The sequence below is a fragment of the Myxocyprinus asiaticus genome, chromosome 25 (genome assembly GCF_019703515.2).
Source record: "Myxocyprinus asiaticus isolate MX2 ecotype Aquarium Trade chromosome 25, UBuf_Myxa_2, whole genome shotgun sequence".
NCBI classification, from domain to species: Eukaryota; Metazoa; Chordata; class Actinopteri; order Cypriniformes; family Catostomidae; genus Myxocyprinus; species Myxocyprinus asiaticus.
Genome location: NC_059368.1, coordinates 41,061,750 through 41,082,288, shown reverse-complemented (window position 1 = coordinate 41,082,288; position 20,539 = coordinate 41,061,750). Strand labels below are relative to the sequence as shown.

At 38.0% G+C, this 20,539-nt stretch overlaps 2 protein-coding genes across 8 annotated transcripts in view; one reads left to right on the top strand and one right to left on the bottom strand.

Annotated features, from left to right (window-relative positions):
* Positions 1-1,107: 1,107 nt before the first annotated feature.
* On the bottom strand, positions 1,108-16,559 carry arv1 (ARV1 homolog, fatty acid homeostasis modulator). Of its 4 annotated transcripts, XM_051654878.1 has the most exons (6): positions 16,430-16,559; positions 16,160-16,327; positions 13,644-13,763; positions 13,132-13,285; positions 11,932-12,153; positions 1,108-2,945 (listed from the first exon to the last, which is right to left on the bottom strand). In XM_051654878.1, the coding sequence occupies exons 2-6, from the start codon at positions 16,253-16,255 to the stop codon at positions 2,818-2,820; spliced, it is 720 nt and encodes a 239-aa protein (XP_051510838.1). In that variant the 5' UTR covers positions 16,256-16,327; positions 16,430-16,559; the 3' UTR covers positions 1,108-2,817. The 4 variants fall into 4 exon arrangements, with proteins under 4 accessions (XP_051510838.1, XP_051510839.1, XP_051510841.1 ...); XM_051654879.1 differs by lacking the exon at positions 16,160-16,327 and having other exon boundaries at positions 1,244-2,945; positions 16,430-16,459; XM_051654881.1 differs by lacking the exons at positions 1,108-2,945; positions 16,430-16,559 and adding an exon at positions 11,601-11,626 and having other exon boundaries at positions 16,160-16,312.
* ttc13 (tetratricopeptide repeat domain 13) overlaps positions 16,455-20,539 on the top strand; it is a 48,607-nt gene continuing 44,522 nt past the window's right edge. For all 4 annotated transcript variants that reach the window (XM_051654739.1, XM_051654737.1, XM_051654738.1 and 1 more), the window contains exon 1: positions 16,455-16,623. In XM_051654739.1, the coding sequence (XP_051510699.1) occupies positions 16,455-16,623 (169 nt within the window). The remainder of the gene's footprint in view (positions 16,624-20,539) is intronic.

The following is a 20,539-nucleotide window of genomic DNA, read 5'->3' as shown; positions in this document are numbered from 1 at the left end:
ACTTTTTTTTCTCCATTGCATCCCATAGGTGCTCTATAGGGTTTAGGTCAGGGCTCTGGGAGGGCCATTCTACGACCTTAATTTAATTTTTTGCAAAGTATTCTTTCAATAGGTGGCTGGTATGCTTTGGATCGTTATCCTGTTGAAAGAGCCACTTCTGTGTCTTAAATAATTTCTTCACTGATTTCTGCAAGTTTGCATCCAGAATTTCTCCGTACACTTCAGAGTTCATGATTCCATCAATGAACACAAGCTCACTGACACCACTGTAAGAGAAACAACCCCAGACTCTGAAGTTTCCACCTCTGTGCTTTACAGTACCCTTAGTGCAGTGTGGCTGGAATTCTTCCCCTGCCTTTCTCCACACAAATACTCTGCCATCAGATTCAATTTGGACACATCTGATAAGACAGTTCTCCAAAAGCTGCTGTCTTTGTTCATGTTCTTTTATCCTGGCTTTCTTATTCTTTAAGCTAATGAATGGTTTTCGCCACACTACTCTCCCTCTGTACACATACTCATTGATCCTGTTTTGAATTGTCTGTGAAATAATTTGTATCTGTTAATTCTCATTGATGTGTGTGGCAATCATTGCAGCAGTTTCTTACATGTTTCTCTTGATTTTACTCACAATTATCCTGTCCAATCTGCTGGTTGTCTTGCTGGATCTGCCTGTGCGCTTTCTGTTCTCATTCACAAGTCCTTCGTCTTTGAACTTTTTTGCAATATACCCAACTGTGGAGGATGGAAGATTTCGTTTTTTCCTTATCTGGCAAGAGCACCTATGAAGAAAATGTCTATGTTCTAGTGTGGATGAACAGAAAGCTTTGGTGGCTGAAACCTGGAGTAAACATTTACCACAGCTTTAAAGAAACTTGTTGATTCTATGCCCAGACATTGTCAAGAAGTTCTGAGAATGAAATGATTGCAAATAAAAACTAAAAAACTTGAACTTTTAATCTTTAATGAAGCCATATCAAGTGTCCAAATAATCTTAATTTTAAATCATTTATCTGTTGTTTTATAATTTAAAATGTAACAAGCTTCTTTTTGTTAAATGTTCTGCTTGAAAAGTGTGCTTTATCTTTTTCTACAATAAATGCAAATTGGTTTGATGTTTTGTTCTCAAATTCAAAGGAATTCATGCATTAAGTTAAGATTAAGAGTCCAAATACTTGACCAAAATGATGTAATGATAAAATACAATTTGTAAAATATATCTTTTTTTTTAATGTAACAAGTTTATTGGTTTAAGGGCTTATTGGTATAGCTTCGAACATGACTTATCCAGTCAGAATTTAGAGATGGAACTGGAACACTTTATTGACCAATCAGCATTGAGAGGAGCCTGGCCTTACATTCTTTACTAATCAGATAAACCTGTTTCATGACTTATTAGGAACATGACTGCTAAACAATAGTGATTTGTGAAACAGATACACAGAGGTCTCTCAGAATTTTCCTGAAGACTCACCATCTGCCAAGGAGTTCAACAAATACTTGGGCATGGCTGTGCAATGAAAACAAAGGTTCCGACTCCTGGACATCTCACGATGACCTGTGTTTAGTCACAACAATCTTCACATGACAAAATATGCAGTATAGAACAGATTGACAAAATATTTCACCCCACACAGTAATTTAAAGGTAATGAAATACTAATACATGCAATAATTACCACAATAGTTTCAGTTTACATAAAAACCTTGATGAAATGTGAAGATTAACTATTTTAAGCACTTAAGATTTGCTCCAATGCAGAACAATGCTGAAATCTGTTAAACATATCCCTTAATAACCACATTCCCCCAGAACATTGCCTCAGAAACACTAAACTGTTATGAAACAATAAGCGATGGATTTATAAAGAAGTGCAAGATTTATTCCCTGAGTTCATTCATGTTGCGCAAGTTAACACTAAAAGCCAATACTTCACATTTATGTAACAAAAGTAAATTATATAAGCATTTAAGTGTTTGAAAAAGAAAGTCTATAAGCCATACCATCATACCTGTTTGTGAACATATGGTGTTTACGTTGGTCTGCAGGCATCTATAGTATATTTAAGTATTCTCGTCTTCTCTCAGCAGAGCTAAATGGCAGGAATTTGACAAATTACCTCGGGAATGTGAAGCTGTGTCTTCAAAGGCGAAGTAAAAATACAGGATTTCAAGAAAACTGCAGGTTTGCACTTTTTCTACCTATACTGATCCTAGTTCCCCTGCCTTGAGGTGAATTTACAATAGAAGTCAAACTACAGGTATTAAAGGAATAGTTCACCCAAAAATGTTCCACAGAAGAAAGTCTTACAGTTTTGGAAAAACATGAGAGCAAATATATGATGACATAATTTTACAATTACATAATTTTTTACATTTTTGGGTGGACTATCCCTTTAAAAAAAGGAATAGGCTTGGCAAATGCATGTTAAAAAACGAATAATCACACTGTTACCATAAGGGCCTTTCCCACTGGCTGCACTAAAGCCCGTTTTAGGTACATTTCCCTGGGACTAGTGCTTTTCGTCGCTTTCTCATCTTTGCTATCGATGACCATTTAGTTTCACAATGTCTTTGTAAAGAACAACTTGATTAAACAACATTTCCAAAATAATGACAGCTTGCCTCCACATCCAAACAGTTTTGTTCGAAGCATAAATCAAACTTTGTGTTCCTCAGTCTCGCGAATGGCAAGGAGGACTTTCAAGAAGCAAGTTTTGCATTAATGCATAGAGGATCCATTTAGACGAGACTGCTTGATGTCTATGGTCAAAGGTTTGAGACAATCCTTTTTTCAAAGCGAGGTCCTTGCGTTCTTCTAGAGCACTGGCAGATAGTCTTGTGAGCAGACCTGCAATGTTTTTAAAGCCTGGGAAACACACGTCTCCAACAGCAACCCACCACACACTGCCAAGAGAGCGAGACACCTTCTGCAGTTCAGAATCACTGAAAGATAGAGATGTTACAGGAATTATTCACTTTAAACATGAAAAGTACAACATTGTATGGTTGTACAGTTGTCATCATATGATACACAGTGGGATGCTTAAGCCCAAAGAATATTTCCTATAAAAAAATGTTATTGATTCATATAGCTGACAAAGAAAAACAAACCAAATATACATTAAATCAACATTTAACTTCTTCTATTACCCCTCCCCCTCCCCAATCACCAACCCCACCCTGACCCCCAATGAACATCCCCGTGGTCACATACAAGTACACACACACACACACACACACAAAAAATAATAATCATGCACATCTAAAACCACAGCCCCTCGCAGAGAGTCCCCCAAAAATGCCAAAAAACTGTCCCATTTCCCATCGAATGAATTCCAGATCCCCAGCCTTCTACATGACACCTCCTCATCTCCGTGCACCACTCCCGAAATGAGGGCACTCCAGCTGACTTCCATCCCCTTAAAACAATCTGTCTGCCTGTCATAACACTGGTCAGAACCCAGTTTTTTTATGTGTTTATCCCCCATTTTGATGACCGCCCCATCGCCTAAAATACAGAGTCTGGGGCAAAACGAAACCTGAGTGCCCAACATGTCACACACAAAATTCTGAACCTTCAACCAAAATTCTTGGATCTTAACACACCCCCAAATAAACATGTGTTGTGTCTCCATCTTCTGATTGGCATCGCCAGCAGGTGGGTGTGTCTTTAAGACCAAGCCTATACAATCTAGAGGGGATCCAATAGAATCTATGTAAAATCTTGAATTGCATAAGGCACACCCTTGCATCTCTAGATACAGACTTGATATTTTTTAGAATCCTAGCCCACACTCCCTCCTCCAATACCAAGTTTAAATCTTTCTCCCATAATCTCTTGATAAAAGTTAAAGCTCCATCCACCAGACTCTGACATAGCAGGGAGTAATACACTGATGCCTCATGACCTTTTCCAAAAGCAGTAATCACCACTCCCAGAGTATCTGCCGCTTTAGGGGGGTGTATGCTACTCCCAAAAATAGTACAGAGCAGATGGTACAGCTGTAAATACCTAAAGAACTGAGATCTGGGGATCCCAAAATGTTGAACCACATTTTTAAAGAATCTCCACACTCCACTCTCATATAGGTCACCGGGTGTATTCACCTCCCTCACAATCCACTCTGACCAGCAGAAAGAGGACTTATTAATACATAATTTTGGGTTCAGCCATATGCTCAAGGCAACATTTAAATAAATGTCCAAATTAAACACTCTGGACACTTTTGTCCATACCGAGTGCAAATGCGAGATAACGGGGTGTAACTTAACTTCTCCGATTAGTTTGATAGAAAGGCTTTGCAATGGCGAAATAGGGGCAAGAACTTCCTGTTCAATACAATACCAGGGAGGGGCTCTTTCAGATGGAAGCAACCAATGAATAATTCAGAAAGAGACTGAATGCATAATAATAAAACAAAATCTTGGGTAGGCCTAGCCCACCATTGTCAATCGGCCTATGTAACTTATTGAAATGTAATCTGGGACACTTACCATTCCAAATGAAGGACTTCGTTTTACTATCAAATTGCTTGAAATAAGAGAGGGGGACATCAACAGGGAGAGATTGTAGCAGGTAGTTGAATTTTGGAATACAATTCATTTTAATAACATTAACCTTCCCAATCATAGATAAATGTAATGAAGCCCACCTGCCCAGAACGCTCAATCATTTTTATTAAGTGGTCAAAATTAACTAACTAAATCACACAAATTTGCTTTGAATAAAATGCCCAAATATTTAATGCCCTGTTTGGGCCACTGGAAGATGCCTGGCTGAAAAGCCGTCGCTGGGCAGTACGCTGTCAGAGCCAAAGCTTCGGATTTAGACCAACTGATTTAGAAAAGGAATTAATAATTCTGTGGAGGCAAGGCATAGATCTAGTGGGCTCGGAGATGAATAATAAAATATCATCTGCGTAGAGCAAAAGCTTATGTGCCATACCTCCCGCCACCACCCCTGGAAAATCATCTTCCTTTCTTATCGCAGCTGCTAATGGTTCCAGGGCAAGACAGAACAATAATGGGGAAAGAATCTGAAATTAATCCATTTGTTTGTACCGCCACTACCAGGGGCCTATAAAGTAACTTAATCCATCCAATAAAAGTATTCCCAAACCCTTATATTTCCAAAATCTTAAAAAGATAATCCCATTCTACTATAACAAATGCCTTTTCGGCGTCAAGTGAAAAGAGCTACGGCCCCGAATAAACCCCACCTGATCTATATGTATAAGAAATGTCATAACTTAATCGGTTAGCCAGAATTTTTGATAATATTTTTACATCTAGCTGGATCAAGGAAATTGGATGGTAACTCTTACATGCTTGGATCTTTGTCCTTTTTAAGAATCAGACTGATCCAGGCTTGTGTCATGGTTGGCAGAAGCTTTCCATTCTTTAATGATTCTGTATAAACTTCTAACAAAAGTGGAGCCAATTCTGTAGCATAAGATCTAAAAAATTCAGCAGCAAAGCTGTCTGGCCCCAGAGCCTTGCCTATAGGCAAGGCCTTAATTACCTCACCAAGCTCATCTCAGAATCAAGAAATGTTTTTGTTCAGTCATCAGTTTAGGGAGTTCTAATGGTTCCACAAAGTTTCTAATATCTTCATCAGTAGACGAAGACGTGGAACTATAGAGATCAAGATACAATTCTTTAAAAGCATTATTAATATAAATGGCTGAGGTAAATATTTTACCACCAGCAGATTTCACTGAGGGAATGGTAGAAAAAAACTCTCTCTGCTTTATATATCTAGCCAAAAGCTTCCCTGCTTTGTACCCCGACTCAAAGTATGACTGTCTTGCCCTGAATAGCCAAAACTCCACCTTCTGCGACAAAATAGTATTATATCTGTATTTCAATCTGGTCAATTCTCTGAGGCCATCAGACGACATTTGGCTCTTCAGCTCTGCCTTGGCACTTTTAATATTCCCTTCCAAATCCATGAGTTCTCGTGCTATGGATTTTTTGGTGAATGAGGCATAATGTATGATCCGACCCCTAAGAACCGCCTTAAGTGCCTCCCAAGCCACGCCCACAGAGGATAATGAGGACCAGTTGGTCTCCATATAAACACTGATTTCAGCCTTTAACATTTGTTGGAATTCAGGATTTTGCAAAAGGGATACATTAAAGCGCTAACTATGTGATTTCTTTTTCTCCGTATGTGGCAACATCTCTAAACTCACCAGGGCGTGATCTGAGACTAAGATGTTTCCAACTGAGCAATCAACAACATATGAAATGAGGGACTTAGATATATACAAAAATCTATTCTACAATAAATCTTATGGACTGATGAAAAAAATGTATAGTCCCAAGCAGATGGGTTCAAAAGTCTCCAAATATCTGTAATACTAAGATTTTTACACATCCTGTGAAGAAACACTATATCATATTTCTTACGTTTAAGAAAATAAATAACCTTCCTTCTTTTTATGGGGTGCCCCAACCTATTTACATTCCACGTGGAGAGAGACAATCCACTCATATTAACATTTGACATATTAGAAAAAATAGATTGTGTGTCAAAAATAAAATGATAAAGACCATCGGATGATCTCAGAAATTTGGCCAGAATTGATCGGGGCCTGTCTCCCTCAGCGGATCGCCGAGCCGGAACTCTCTAGCTTATTGCCTGTTATGTCGAGCAGACTCGGAAGGAGCCCGTCCAGGAATTCCACCATATTCTGACCCTCTGCTCCCACAGGAATTCCAACAATATGGACGTTATTCTGCCAGTTACAGTTCTCCTTCACCTCACCGGCCAAATCAAGTCCCAGGCCAGCCTGCTGCTCTGGGGCTTCAGCTTAAGCACAGAAGTGTCTTTTAATGTCTGCAGAGCCTTAGGATTTTGAATTCTTTGACATATTGTCTTCCTAGAACAGTTAAGAATCAGGGTGTATCGAATCTCACTGGTTTATGACACAAACATTTTCAAACTAGCAAAGTGCACAGAGCTCGCCGTTCACACGTCCGAACCTCGCATGGCACCACGCAACTCCCCCAAAGAATATTTCAAATTTAATGCATACAGCTGAATGCTAGCCTTTCAAATAATACTTAATTACACTAAGCGCATTCACAGGCAGTTGGCGTATGCACGCCATGACTGATATGAGCACTGAGTACTGAATATGAGTACTCGTGCATCAGACAGATGCTTTTTGAGCGTCTCGTTTTTAGTTTTAGAATGCAGTGTCCTAGTTTCATACTAAATTAATGCATTAAATTGACGGCCCAAATAAATAATAACCAGCCGAATTTTAAATAAAACATTTAACAATGGCATGAAGCTTTCAAGTTTCAAGCAAGTTTTTAAAGTTTAAAAAGCTAAATATCAGTAATAAAATTAAAAAGAAACTTATAACAAGCAATAGATTTTTCAGTTTCCAGATTCGCTCAGAGGAACACCAAAATACAGTGTGTGCAAGTGTGAATGATATTAAGAGCTTCAGTGGAGGGGAAAATTATCAATGAATAAATGACTTAAATTTAAGTCTGTTCCTCAAACATAGTTATTGTATGAAACATAGCTATTGTATGACTTCAGATAACTAGGAATAATTGGAACTTATGATTGGAACTAGAATTAAGTATAAATTAACAATAATCAGAATCAGAATGAGCTTTATTGCCAAGTATGTTTACACATACAAGGAATTTGTCTTGGTGACAGGAGCTTCCAGTACACAACAATACAAAAACAGCAACAAGACAAGAAAAATAATTAAAATTGAATAAAAAAATAGATAAATATTGAAAAGAAAAAAGTATGTGTAGAATACACAATAGACAATATATATATATATATATATATATATATATATATATATAAAAATACACACACACACATATACATGCATATAAACACACACATACATACATATACACACACACACACACACACATATACAGGTGCATCTCAATAAATTAGAATGTCGTGGAAAAGTTCATTTATTTCAGTAATTCAACTCAAATTGTGAAACTCGTGTATTAAATAAATTCAATGCACACAGACTTAAGTAGTTTAAGTCTTTGGTTCTTTTAATTGTGATGATTTTGGCTCACATTTAACAAAAACCCACCAATTCACTATCTCAAAAAATTAGAATATGGTGACATGCTAATCAACTCAAAACACCTGCAAAGGTTTCCTGAGCTTTCAAAATGGTCTCTCAGTTTGTTTCACTAGGCTACACAATCATGGGGAAGACTGCTGATCTGACAGTTGTCCAGAAGACAATCATTAACACCCTTCACAAGGAGGGTAAGCCACAAACATTCATTGCCAAAGAAGCTGGCTGTTCACAGAGTGCTATATACAAGCATGTTAACAGAAAGTTGAGTAGAAGGAAAAAGTGTGGAAGAAAAAGATGCACAACCAACCGAGAGAACCGCAGCATAATGAGGATTGTCAAGCAAAATCGATTCAAGAATTTGGGTGAACTTCACAAGGAATGGACTGAGGCTGGGGTCAAGGCATCAAGAGCCACCACACACAGACGTGTCAAGGAATTTGGCTACAGTTGTCGTATTCCTCTTGTTAAGCCACTCCTGAACCACAGACAACATCAGAGCCGTCTTACCTGGGCTAAGGAGAAGAAGAACTGGACTGTTGCCCAGTGGTCCAAAGTCCTCTTTTCAGATGAGAGCAAGTTTTGTATTTCATTTGGAAACCAAGGTCCTAGAGTCTGGAGGAGCCCAAGTTGCTTGAAGTCCAGTGTTAAGTTTCCACAGTCTGTGATGATTTGGGGTGCAATGTCATCTGCTGGTGTTGGTCCATTGTGTGTTTTGAAAACCAAAGTCACTGCACCCGTTTACCAAGAAATTGTGGAGCACTTCATGCTTCCTTCTGCTGACCAGCTTTTTAAAGATGCTGATTTTATTTTCCAGCAGGATTTGGCACCTGCCCACACTGCCAAAAGCACCAAAAGTTGGTTAAATGACCATGGTGTTGGTGTGCTTGACTGGCCAGCAAACTCACCAGACCTGAACCCCATAGAGAATCTATGGGGTATTGTCAAGAGGAAAATGAGAAACAAGAGACCAAAAAATGCAGATGAGCTGAAGGCCACTGTCAAAGAAACCTGGGCTTCCATACCACCTCAGCAGTGCCACAAACTGATCACCTCCATGCCACGCCAAATTGAGGCAGTAATTAAAGCAAAAGGAGCCCCTACCAACTATTGAGTACATATACATTAAATGAACATACTTTCCAGAAGGCCAACAATTCACTAAAAATGTTTTTTTTTTATTGGTCTTATGATGTATTCTAATTTTTTGAGATAGTGAATTGGTGGGTTTTTGTTAAATGTGAGCAAAATCATCACAATTAAAAGAACCAAAGACTTAAACTACTTCAGTCTGTGTGCATTGAATTTATTTAATACACGAGTTTCACAATTTGAGTTGAATTACTGAAATAAATGAACTTTTCCACGACATTCTAATTTATTGAGATGCACCTGTATATGAATATATATACATACATATACATATATACATACATACACACACACATACACATATGTAGTGCAAATCTAAATACAAATCGGTTATGTACAGTGCAAGGGAATGTAATGGCAGAGGAGGTAGGATGTGTTGGATAATATAAAAAGACTAAGCTGTGTATTGGACATTAATTATTGCTCAAAGGGGCAGTTGTAACTGTTCATGAGATGGATAGTCTGGGGGAAAAAACTGTTCCTGTGCCTGACGGTTCTGGTGCTCAGAGCTCTGAAGTGTCGGCCAGAAGGCAACAGTTCAAAAAGGTAGTGGGCAGGGTGAGTGGGGTCCAGAGTGATTTTTCCAGCCTTTTTCCTCACTCTGGAAGTGTATAGTTCTTGAAGGGGGGGGCAGGGGCAACCAATAATAAAGTCCAAACTGTCCTTTGTAGTCTTCTGATGTCTGATTTCATAGCTGAACCAAACCAGACAGTTATTGAAGTGCAGAGGACAGACTCAATGACCGCTGAGTAGAACTGTATCAGCAGCGCCTGTGGCAGGTTGAACTTCCTCAACTGGCGAAGGAAGTACAACCTCTGCTTGGCCTTTTTCGCAATGGAGTCAATGTGGGTCTTCCACTTCAGGTCCTGTGAGATAGTATTGCCCAGGAACTTGAATGACTCCACTGCTGCCACAGTGCTGTATAGAATGGTGAGGGGGGACAGTGTTGGGGGATTCCTCCTAAAGTCCACAATAATTTCCACCATTTGAGTGTGTTCAGCTCAAGGTTGTTTTGACTGCACCAGACAGCCAGCTGTTTAACCTCCCTTCTGTATGCAGACTCATCGTCATCTTGGATGAGGCCAATGACAGTGGTGTCGTCTGCAAACTTCAGGAACTTGACAGAGGGGTCCTTGGCGATGCAGTCGCTGGTGTAGAGGGAGAAGAGTAGTGGGGAGAGCACATATTCCTGGGGGGCACCAGTGCTGATTGTACAGGTGCTGGAAGTGAATTTCCCCTGTCTCACAAGCTGCTGCCTGTCTGTCAGAAAGCTGGTAATCCACTGACAGATAGACGTGGGAACAGAGAGTTGGTGTAATTTAGTCCAAAGAATAGCTGGGATGATGGTGTTGTAAGCCGAACTGAAGTCCACAAAAAGGATCCATGCATATGTCCCTGGTCTGTCCAGATGTTGCAGGATATAGATGCAATCCCATGTTGACTGCATCATCCACAGACCTGTTTGCTCGATAAGCAAATTGAAGGGGATCTAGAAATGGTCCAGTGATGTCCTTCAGGTGGGCCAACACCAGTCTCTCAAATGACTTCATGACCACAGACGTCAAGGCGACAGGTCTGTAGTCATTAAGTCCTGTGATTTTTGGTTTCTTTGGGATGGGGATGATAGTGGAACGTTTGAAGCAGCATGGGACTTCACACTGCTCCAGTGATCTATTGAAGATCTGTGTGAAGATGGGGGCCAGCTGGTTAGCACAGGATCTAAGACATGCAGGTGAAATGCCATCTGGGCCCTGTGCTTTCCTTATCCTTTGTTTTCGAAAGACGCAGCTCACATCATCTTCGCAGATCTTAAGTGCAGGTTGAGTAGCAGGAGGGGGGAGGAGGGGGGTTGCAGGAGGTATTGGTGTTTGTGTGAAGTGAAGGTCAGAGTGGGTGTGGGGTGTGAGATTGGGCCTTTCAAATCTGCAGTAGAACACATTCAGGTTGTCAGCCAGTTGTTGGTCCACCACAGGGTTGGGGGTAGGAGTCCTGTAATTCATAAGTTGTTTCATGCCACTCCACACTGATGCGTTAGCTGAAAACTTGTTTTTCAGCTTCTCAGAGTATCTTCTTTTAGCCACTCTGATTCCCTTATTCAGTGTGTTCCTGGCCTGATTGTACAAGACTTTATCCCCAACTCTGTAAGCATCCTCTTTGGCCTAAAGAAGCTGCCTGAGTTCTGCTGTAAACCATGGTTTGTCATCATTAAATGTTAAATAATTCAGCATCTAAGATGTAACAGTATCTGTGAGCTCATCCAGGTCTGTGGCTGCAGCCTCAAAAACACTGAAATCAGTGCAGTCAAAGCAGGCTTGTAGTTCCAGCTCTGCTTCATTGGTCCATCTCTTTACAGTCCTTACTATAGGCTTAGCAGATTTTAATTTCTGTCTGTAGGTTGGAAGAAGATGAACCAGACAGTGATCAGATAGTCCCAAAGCTGCTCTAGGAACAGAGCGATATGCATCCTTTATTGTTGTGTCCTATTCCAAACAATATAGCCCCTTTCTGTGAGTGCACATGTGTGGGAAACAGAGCAAAAGAGAGTGTGTTTACTTTGTGTGTGTGTGTATGTGAAGTGTACACTTGGCCTGTGGGTATTTATGTGAATGAGAGAGAGCATGTGATTATCTTGTGCTACCTGTTTGTGTGTTTAACTTGTATGGACCCTATAAGCTGTGTGTGTTGATATTTACCTCTAATGGCTTGTGTATTGGAGGTGAGAACAAACAGTCGTATGAGGCTGAAGCAGAGTGGGGAAAAATCGTGCTCCCAGATGACTGCTGGAATTAACAGTACTTTGCCATAGCTGGAGAGCAGAAGAGCCTTCAACAGGGGAGTAAATTCTAACACACCACCACAGAACCACTGCACTGACCAGAGAATCACCAGCACACCCACGCAGAACACTGCCAACTCTAGAAATACACAATACATGAGCAGATGCTGTTAGGGTAAATATCTGGTCATATTTCACAACAAAATTTGTTAGTTTGTTTGTTTTTAATGCCATGCCAGCTTCTACGGCTATTTTCATGGCAAAATCCAGGTTAAAATAAAAGCAGGTAAAATAAACAAACAACTTGTTCAAGATCCATTTTTAATTAAAAGGGCATCAGCAGAATAAAACTAATTTCAAAACCAAATTCTCATAACTGTATTACAAAAACTCTTATTCTCATTACCATAATATGAAAGAAATAAAATATTATTTCAATTACATCATGGTACTTAAGTATTGAGTGAGTCACGTCTTAATCATATTTCACACCGAAATCATGGCCCCCCCCCCTTTTTTTTTTTTAAACAAACAAAATTTGGTTTATTTTTAGGACCATTAACATTTTTGGCATTGTGACATTTTCAGGATAATTAAACATACATTTTTACTTTATCACAGTAAAGAAAAATACTCTATTACAATGTTTATTTCAGCATATATTATTACAGTAAAAGAATACTGCAATACAATGTTTTTTCCACATAAAGGCAGTACAGAAAATGTACTAAAGTATTTATACATGAAAATGTGTCTGTACTTTACAATTTTCCATTTAACAGGAGTGGGAATGTTTTTGGTTTTTTTACATTACAGAAAGGTTAGGGGGAATATGTGCATAATTGTCATAAAATAATGTCACAATGCAAATAAATCTTAATGGTACTAGGCTTGATTTTGGGCTGAATATGCCCTGGACATGTTCTTCATGAAATTCACCTGAAAACCAACATGGTCAATGGAAAGATCACAGGACACATCAAGACACCTGGGCCACAAGCACTACAAACCTCCACATCTGTCATAATTGCCTATGCTTCAATTGTAATACACATAGTAATACCATTTAGTTCATTACTGTATGACCGACTGCATCAAAAAGGATATCATAATTTACCCAGAGCAGCCAATGCAAACATGCAGTAAAAATCCCATTCTTTAGTGTATCTGATTATGTCAGCTGGGTCATTGCTGAGCTGTGACCCCTGCAGGAGAGACCACCGCAGATACGCCTCACACAAGAGACAGAACACACACAGTTTCCAGTGGATCTAAAGAGGAGAGAAAGAGGTTATGTTTGAAAAAATATATATATTTTACCAAAAAATTATTTACACACACACACACACACACACACACATATATATATATATATATATATATATATATATATATATATATATATATAAAGAGAGAGATTTTTTTACATTAAAAATGAGTAAAAATGCAAAAGAACCACACATAAAATAAACACATAATATGCAGTATGCAGTAAACAAGTATTCTACTCCTGAACATTCTGTCAGAGAGAGAGAGAGAGAGAGAGAGAGATCATGATTATGATCATGATGACCACATAATGTATCTTCTAAATCTGTTAAGAAACAATAAGATTATATTTCGACTCACATTGATCTCAGTGTTGAAGAGAATATGCCTAAAGGCCTGGGTTTTGCATAAGGTGGCATCTATTAGAATAATAACTGGATCATATTCAATGTATTTGTCAACTGGTTTCTTGCATGAGCCCTGCACAGAAAAAAAACCCCAATTTACTTTCAGTGGAAAATTACAGACTACTACAAACATATACATTAATGGTGTTGCATGATGTCCAACAGAGTGTTTGATTCATCGCTAGGGCAAGTTGTCACAAGGGCTATATCCTGTTAACTATAAGGTATAAGTAAGGTTTTGAGTCAAAAATCCAACTACACAAATACTTGTTTTCTCTAGTAATGGTTTTGCATGTTGGTTTTAAACATCTAGTTAAAAAAAAAAAAAGTCAATGTAATCATATTTTTGCTGTACTTGTTGGGTAAACAAGTGAACACAACATCACACTGGCATACATTCAGAAAAGGGTCTATATAACAATGGTAGAACAAAAAAGTTGAACTGGGTTTTCAGAACAATGTTATTTAAAAAATGTATTATTATATAAATGTCAAGTTGTCACATTTGTTTAATGTTGAAATTTCAAACAATTCATACAATTTCTGGTAGACAAAACAATGGTTTGTTATTTTTGCATGTAACATTTTCATTTTTTGTTTTGTGCTTAATAATTGTTTTGCTGTTTTTACTGTGTTGTTTAGCTAAAAAGCAGTTTAATAACCTATAATACATTTTAAATACATATATGTTCTGGAAAATGTATTTTTTTCTTCTTTTTTTTTTTTTTTTTTTACTAAAGATAGTATTTTATATTTCAAACAAAGACATTCTTGATTAATATTCTCAAAAACAGCAGATGATATGCTTTGTTCTTGGCCTAGTTATTATTATACAAAATATGTTGGGTGCATTTTTGTCAATTTCGGTGGAATTTTTGCCCCGAAGCTCCCATTAATTTCTGACCCTGGCAATTTGTCATTGTATGTTGTCACAATAGAAACCTTGCAAGGATGACACAATTTTTATATGGTTAGAACAGGGTCACCAACTTCAGATACCTGGTTGGACTAAGATTTTGATGTCCTGGCCAGGTGAAACGTTCAATTCCCGGGGCCCAGTAGCACCTTAATGAACGGATTTTATACTAGTAGACATACCATCTTTAATTTCTAACACCACAACAAGACCTAATCAAAGGCAAATAATGATCTTCTTTGTTTTTTCTTTTTCTTTTTAAAATTGTGCTCACGCCAATTAACCTGCCATTCACTATTTCAAAACACCCATACACTACTGCACAACAATGTTTTTTTTTTTTTTTTTTTTTTTTACTGGGTCCAAAAATGGTAGAGGTACAAGTTGGTTGGTTACATCATTGCAATTAATTATTAATTAATATAATTACTAAACTGAATTTCATGTTTAAATTGGATATCTGGAACCATCTGCAACATTTTTTATTTCAAAATGCTATGGGAAATCAAACTAAACTAATTTAAAGAAAACCTTATTTTATAATTATTTTATAGGGATAGTTATAATATTCTGACTGTACCTTTAAATGCCACTTTACTGAGCTGGGACTGTGCTTCCAGTAAAAAAAAATAAAAGGTTTCCTTTTGAAATACTGTTTTCCTGTCATCAGGCTCTTAATAATTTATAGTAAGTCATATCTTGAAATATCTGAAGGCAAACATGGCTTGTTTGTTAGAACAGGAAAATTAGTCCAAAATTCATGGAGGTTCAGACTTTAAACCCCTTCATTCTACATTGTACTTGCCATTATGAATGTTTGGCCTCCCATAGCTCTCCCATTGTTTAATTGGCATTTGTTAAATTAGGGCCATAACCACTATGGATGGCTCCTTATTACCTTAGTTAGGTCAATGTAGCTAGTCTTTCTAAAAAATGAACTATTTGTTATGGAAAAAATAATAGCCAAAACACATATGAATAAATAAAACAATATAAAATAGAATGCTCACATGCTCTAATAAATTCCTTCTAATAGATTTAAAATGAAACTACTTTCCTGCCACTGTGTTACTACTACAGAATAAACACGATACATTAGAGTAAGGGCGATGATTGACATTGACATTGATGCGGCACAGTGTCTCCTCTTTTTTTTTTACCTCATCAGTGCTGTTTATAATGTCAGGTTTGTCAAGCAGTTTGAGAGGTTCGACTTCTTCCACAGCGTTTTAAAGTAGATGAGTCTTTTTTTTTTTTTTTATTCAAATGGGGTACATACGTTTTTGTTTTGTTTTTTGTCTCCTCCCTCCGTTTCAATAGCTTTCAAATTCAATAGCTTTTTGCAAGGAAGACTTTATGCTATGTGACTGTATACAAAAACTGTATTTAAATCCTAAACCTACAGTACCCTGAGTGATAGGCTACTAACTGCAGTAAAAAGTGTGACAACTATCCCAGACCTTTTTATGTGCATTTCAATGGGCATACAGTTATGTATTAAAATCAAAAGAAAAGTTGATACCCATATTTTACACTTCAAACTTTACACTTACACATATAGTGATCTTTAGTATTCCGTTGCTGTAATCTCGATGCAGCTCGTTTGCATCCGCATTACACTCGATACATTTTAACACACCCGGTGCCATTCTTCATGAAACGGTATGAAAACACGCATTCAACTTCCTGAATCCTCAGAAAGGGCGGGGCCTATGAAGCAACTTGATGGGAAATGTAGTTATTTAGTTTTCCACCGACACGACCTCTGTCGAAGCAAATGTATTCACATGCAACTACATTACCCATACTGCAGCGCTCCTCACCTGCACATATTGCATTACTCACAACATGGCACCTGCTGGCGGGGGTGTTGTGCTGGCGGCCGTGTTGCTGCTGTACTTGTGCGGTGCAATTTTATCCAGCGAGTATTTCTCCACGTTGACCTTGTTCAACAGCGATCTTCATAAGCACGGCTGCAGCTCTCCGGCTGAGTGGGAGGAGTATGCGGCGGATTGCGGTGAGCTTCTGCCACGTCCTGATCTGTGTATGATTCAATCTCTTCCGCATACAGCGACATGAGCCTATTGATCTCATGCATGCAGAAACCGTGGGGTCTTGTACACAGACTTCTGTCAGGCGTACAGACATGCAGCAGGACCAGTTTCATTGACATTTTCATTTTGAGTTCAAGATTGCTTTCAGCAACTAATTATAAAACAGGACCATGGCATTAAAATGTATTTTTAGGCATGGTAGTATGGTAAGACCATGGTATTCTTTGAGGTGACTTGGAGTACCATGTCAATACCGTAGTCTATGAATGACAGTCATTTAGTGCTTTGGTATACAGTGGAGTTCAGAAGTCTGAGTCCACATTTTATCCTGGAAATATACAAAGTTTAATGATTGAAAAATTTAAGACAAAGAAAAGTTATGATGTAAATCAATTAGAAATTTTTTAAGATTCTGCACTATTTCTAAGTCACTATTTTAATGCAAGTAAATCTGTGACATTGACTAGGTTAACTCTTCTAAGCACAGCAAACAACAGTTTGTTTTGTTTGATCATACATGACTTGTATCACAACAGATTAGTTAAATAATTACTAGGCATTATGGTTATGGAATTGGTGGATTTATGGAATGGTTGTACAGAAAACAGAAAAATAGTGGAAAGTGTGAATAGACTTATAGTTAGTGATAAGAATTTCTGTCTGTCTAAAAGTAATTAATAAAAATTTTACAGAGGTGATTCAGAAAACAAACCAGAATATACAGTTCTGCTCACAGACCACGTTTACACCTGGTACTTAACGAATAGTTCACCCAAAAATGAAAATTCTCTCATCATTTACTCACCCTCATGCCATCCCAGATGTGTATGACTGACTTCCTTCTGCAGAACACAAATTAAGATTTTTAGAAGAATATTCAGCTCTGTAGGTAATAGAATAGAAGTGAATGGGTGCCAATTATGACACTCCAAAAATCACACAAAGGCAGCATAAAAGTAATCCATATGGTTCAATCCATATCTTCTGAAGTGATATGAGGTTTGGGTGAGAAACAGATCAATATTTAAGTCAATTTTTGCTAGAAATTCTTCTCCTTGCCCGGTATGGGGTGTATGCATGAAAAATGTGAATCACCAAAAACACAAGAAGAAGAATGTGAAAGTGAAAGTTAAAGTGGAGACCGACTAAGCAGGGAGGAGAATTAATAGTAATAATGGACTGCAGACATTGATTCAACCACTGGAGTCATATGGATTACTTTTATGCTGACTTGTGTGATTTTTGGAGCTTAAAAATGTTGGTACCCATTCACTTGCATTGTATGGACCTACAGAGCTAATATTTTCTTCTAAAAATCTTCATTTGTGTTCTACTGAAGATAGAAAGTCACACACATCTGGGATGGTAAAAGGGTGAGTAAAGCATGAGAGAATTTTCATTTTTGGGTGAACTATTCCTTTAAGTAATTGATGCGTTTTTGATGACATGATCACATGTGGTCAGTGCTAAATACAGGTCTAAATGGGGTCTAAAATGTTTTGTGATCGGATCACAAAAACAAATATGAATGTGATCAAAAACGCATGTGAACGCATCACATTTGAGGTGTAAATGCGAATCAGTCCTGTATGCGTCCTGACAGCAGCAAAGTGCCACCTCTCACCTGTCAGTCAACCTCTGCGCTAAAATAAGAGTTTAAACTTTGCCTGTTATGAGCGGTTTAAAAGGAAACAACCGTCTGATCGGAAAATGAAAAAAGCAGATATATACACAAGCATGAGAACTTCACAGGTCTTCCTCAGTGTGTCTAATATCAACATGCAGGCAAACCTATCTGCAGCTCAGATTAATACACGTAATCCACTAAAATAACAGACTGCTCAAAATGTTGCTTTTGTGCTTAGATTAAATTTCAACTGCATCTGGGAGAAATAGCGTGCCATTTTTTTTTTTTTTTTATAAAGCTTTCTTTGTCTTTTTTGACTTTGTTGCGCTTCAGTGTCATGCTGGAATACACTGACATAGTGATTGATGCATGACGTCATGAAACATAGTCCCTCCCCTCCAAATCCGATCACAAGTTGTCACAGAAGACGCATTTAAAGGTGGAGTAAGTGATTCTGAGAAAGACTGTTGATACTTTAACTCAGCAGCCAAACAAACACACCCCTCCATTCTGTGCTCCTTCAGAAGCTCCACCCCCAAATTCATGCACACGCAATAGTGTTGTTTGGATATTTTTCCATTTACAGAGCCAGGGCTGTGTACAAACACCAGATTTATTTTCAGCGCACACACAGAACAGACAGCTAGGGGACCATGAAGAGATATTCGCAGAATTTGACAAAAAGTGTATTGGATTAAAACGACTTACTCCACCTTTAAATGACCAGGTGTAAACAGCAATGTGTCTTACCTGACCACATGTGATCGGATCACCCGAGACGCGTCTTAATACCAGGTGTAAACGGGGTCCTAGTTAACTGTACCAAGTGCCTCAAACAAAACTCTGAATATCTTTCAAAGATATGATGCCACTAACTGGACAAATCTTGGCAAATCCAGTGATTAGTTCTTCCTCAAAACACTTGTTGTATCAACCCAGTATCTTGCCAACATGACTGATAAACATCTGTGCCCTCACTCCTGGAAGTTGTGTAAAGTCAGTCAGGCTAATAATAAAGTTTGTAGTGAAAAACAAAATAGAATCATTTTCACTAGGTGTCTTAGACATTTGGACCCCACTGTATATTAAAGCACCATTGTACTATCTCACACAGTCTTCGTACCATAGTACCACCACAGTACTTTTTTGGAAAAGGATGCCTTTTGTGATGGCATCCTTTACTAAAATGTGCCATAGTAACCTACCCTGTGTCTCAGTCAGCTCCCTCGCTTCCTATGTCATGAATCAGTATATTGTAAACACGAATCAGGCGCTGGTAAGGGAACTGATCCACTAAACATTGGGACACTTGTGACTCAATCACCTGCGACTAGTTAACGAGCTTGCGCATAGAAGCACAGCTGTTATTAATCAGCACTATTGCTGTATAAATGGACACTATTGTTCTTTTTCATTGAAGATATTCAAACGTACAGTGTTGTTATAACAGATAAATGGCATAAATAAAAATATATTGGTGTGCCTTTTAAACCTTTTAACAACTCATCTTGGTAATTATTACTTTCATGGTAATTATGAATGAAAGACATTACAAACAACATCTCTTTAAAGAGAAAATAAGGCTTGGACTTCATAGTTTTACACTTGTGCTCGTCTTTTAACAACATTAGAGATGTCAGATGACATGATGACGTTTCCGGTAAGGGAACATATTGAGCAACGATGCTTCCTGGTTTTTACAGTGCATTGTGGGATTTTTTTAGCAAGCAAAAGTTTCAGTGTACTGGAACGATTTTTACTCCCTGATAAGTGTCCTGACTACTGAACTAGGGAACTGATTGAGACGCACCCTTAGTTTCCGCCAAAATATCATACTTCTAGCTGTTATTACTACAGAAAAACATATCTTGATTTAAGTCACCACTGTTATCACAAAAAAAGAAATGTAACCATACACTGTACATACACTGTTCAAACAAAATTTAAATGAGGTCCATATAAAACATTTTTTGCTTAAAAATGCTGGCAAATACTGCCCTCAACCCAGTGCAATACAGAAGGTATGCATATTTATCTGCAGTTTTATGACATGGTCGTATGTCTCAATATTGTCGTACAAAATGCTTTTCCATCACCTGTGTAGTATATTCTTTTTATACTTAAAGAATGGAGATTGTGAATTGGGCCAATGTGTTTGAGCAGTAGTTCTCAACTGCAGCCCAACACAGTACCATAATTGTTAACCGTACAGAAGTAAACAAATATGTCCTAAAAATCAAACATTGAAATGT

What these genes read in the sequence shown, in the direction of transcription:
- arv1 (XM_051654878.1), bottom strand. Translation starts at nt 16,255, where the DNA reads ATGGCACCGGGTGTGTTAAAATGTATCGAGTGTAATGCGGATGCAAAC. An exon ending in TACTAAAGATCACTATATGT is followed by an intron (nt 13,764 to 16,159) that starts GTAAGTGTAAAG and finishes TTTTCTGTGCAG; the next exon opens with GGCTCATGCAAGAAACCAGT. An exon ending in CAATACACAAGCCATTAGAG is followed by an intron (nt 2,946 to 11,931) that starts GTAAATATCAAC and finishes TCTATCTTTCAG; the next exon opens with TGATTCTGAACTGCAGAAGG.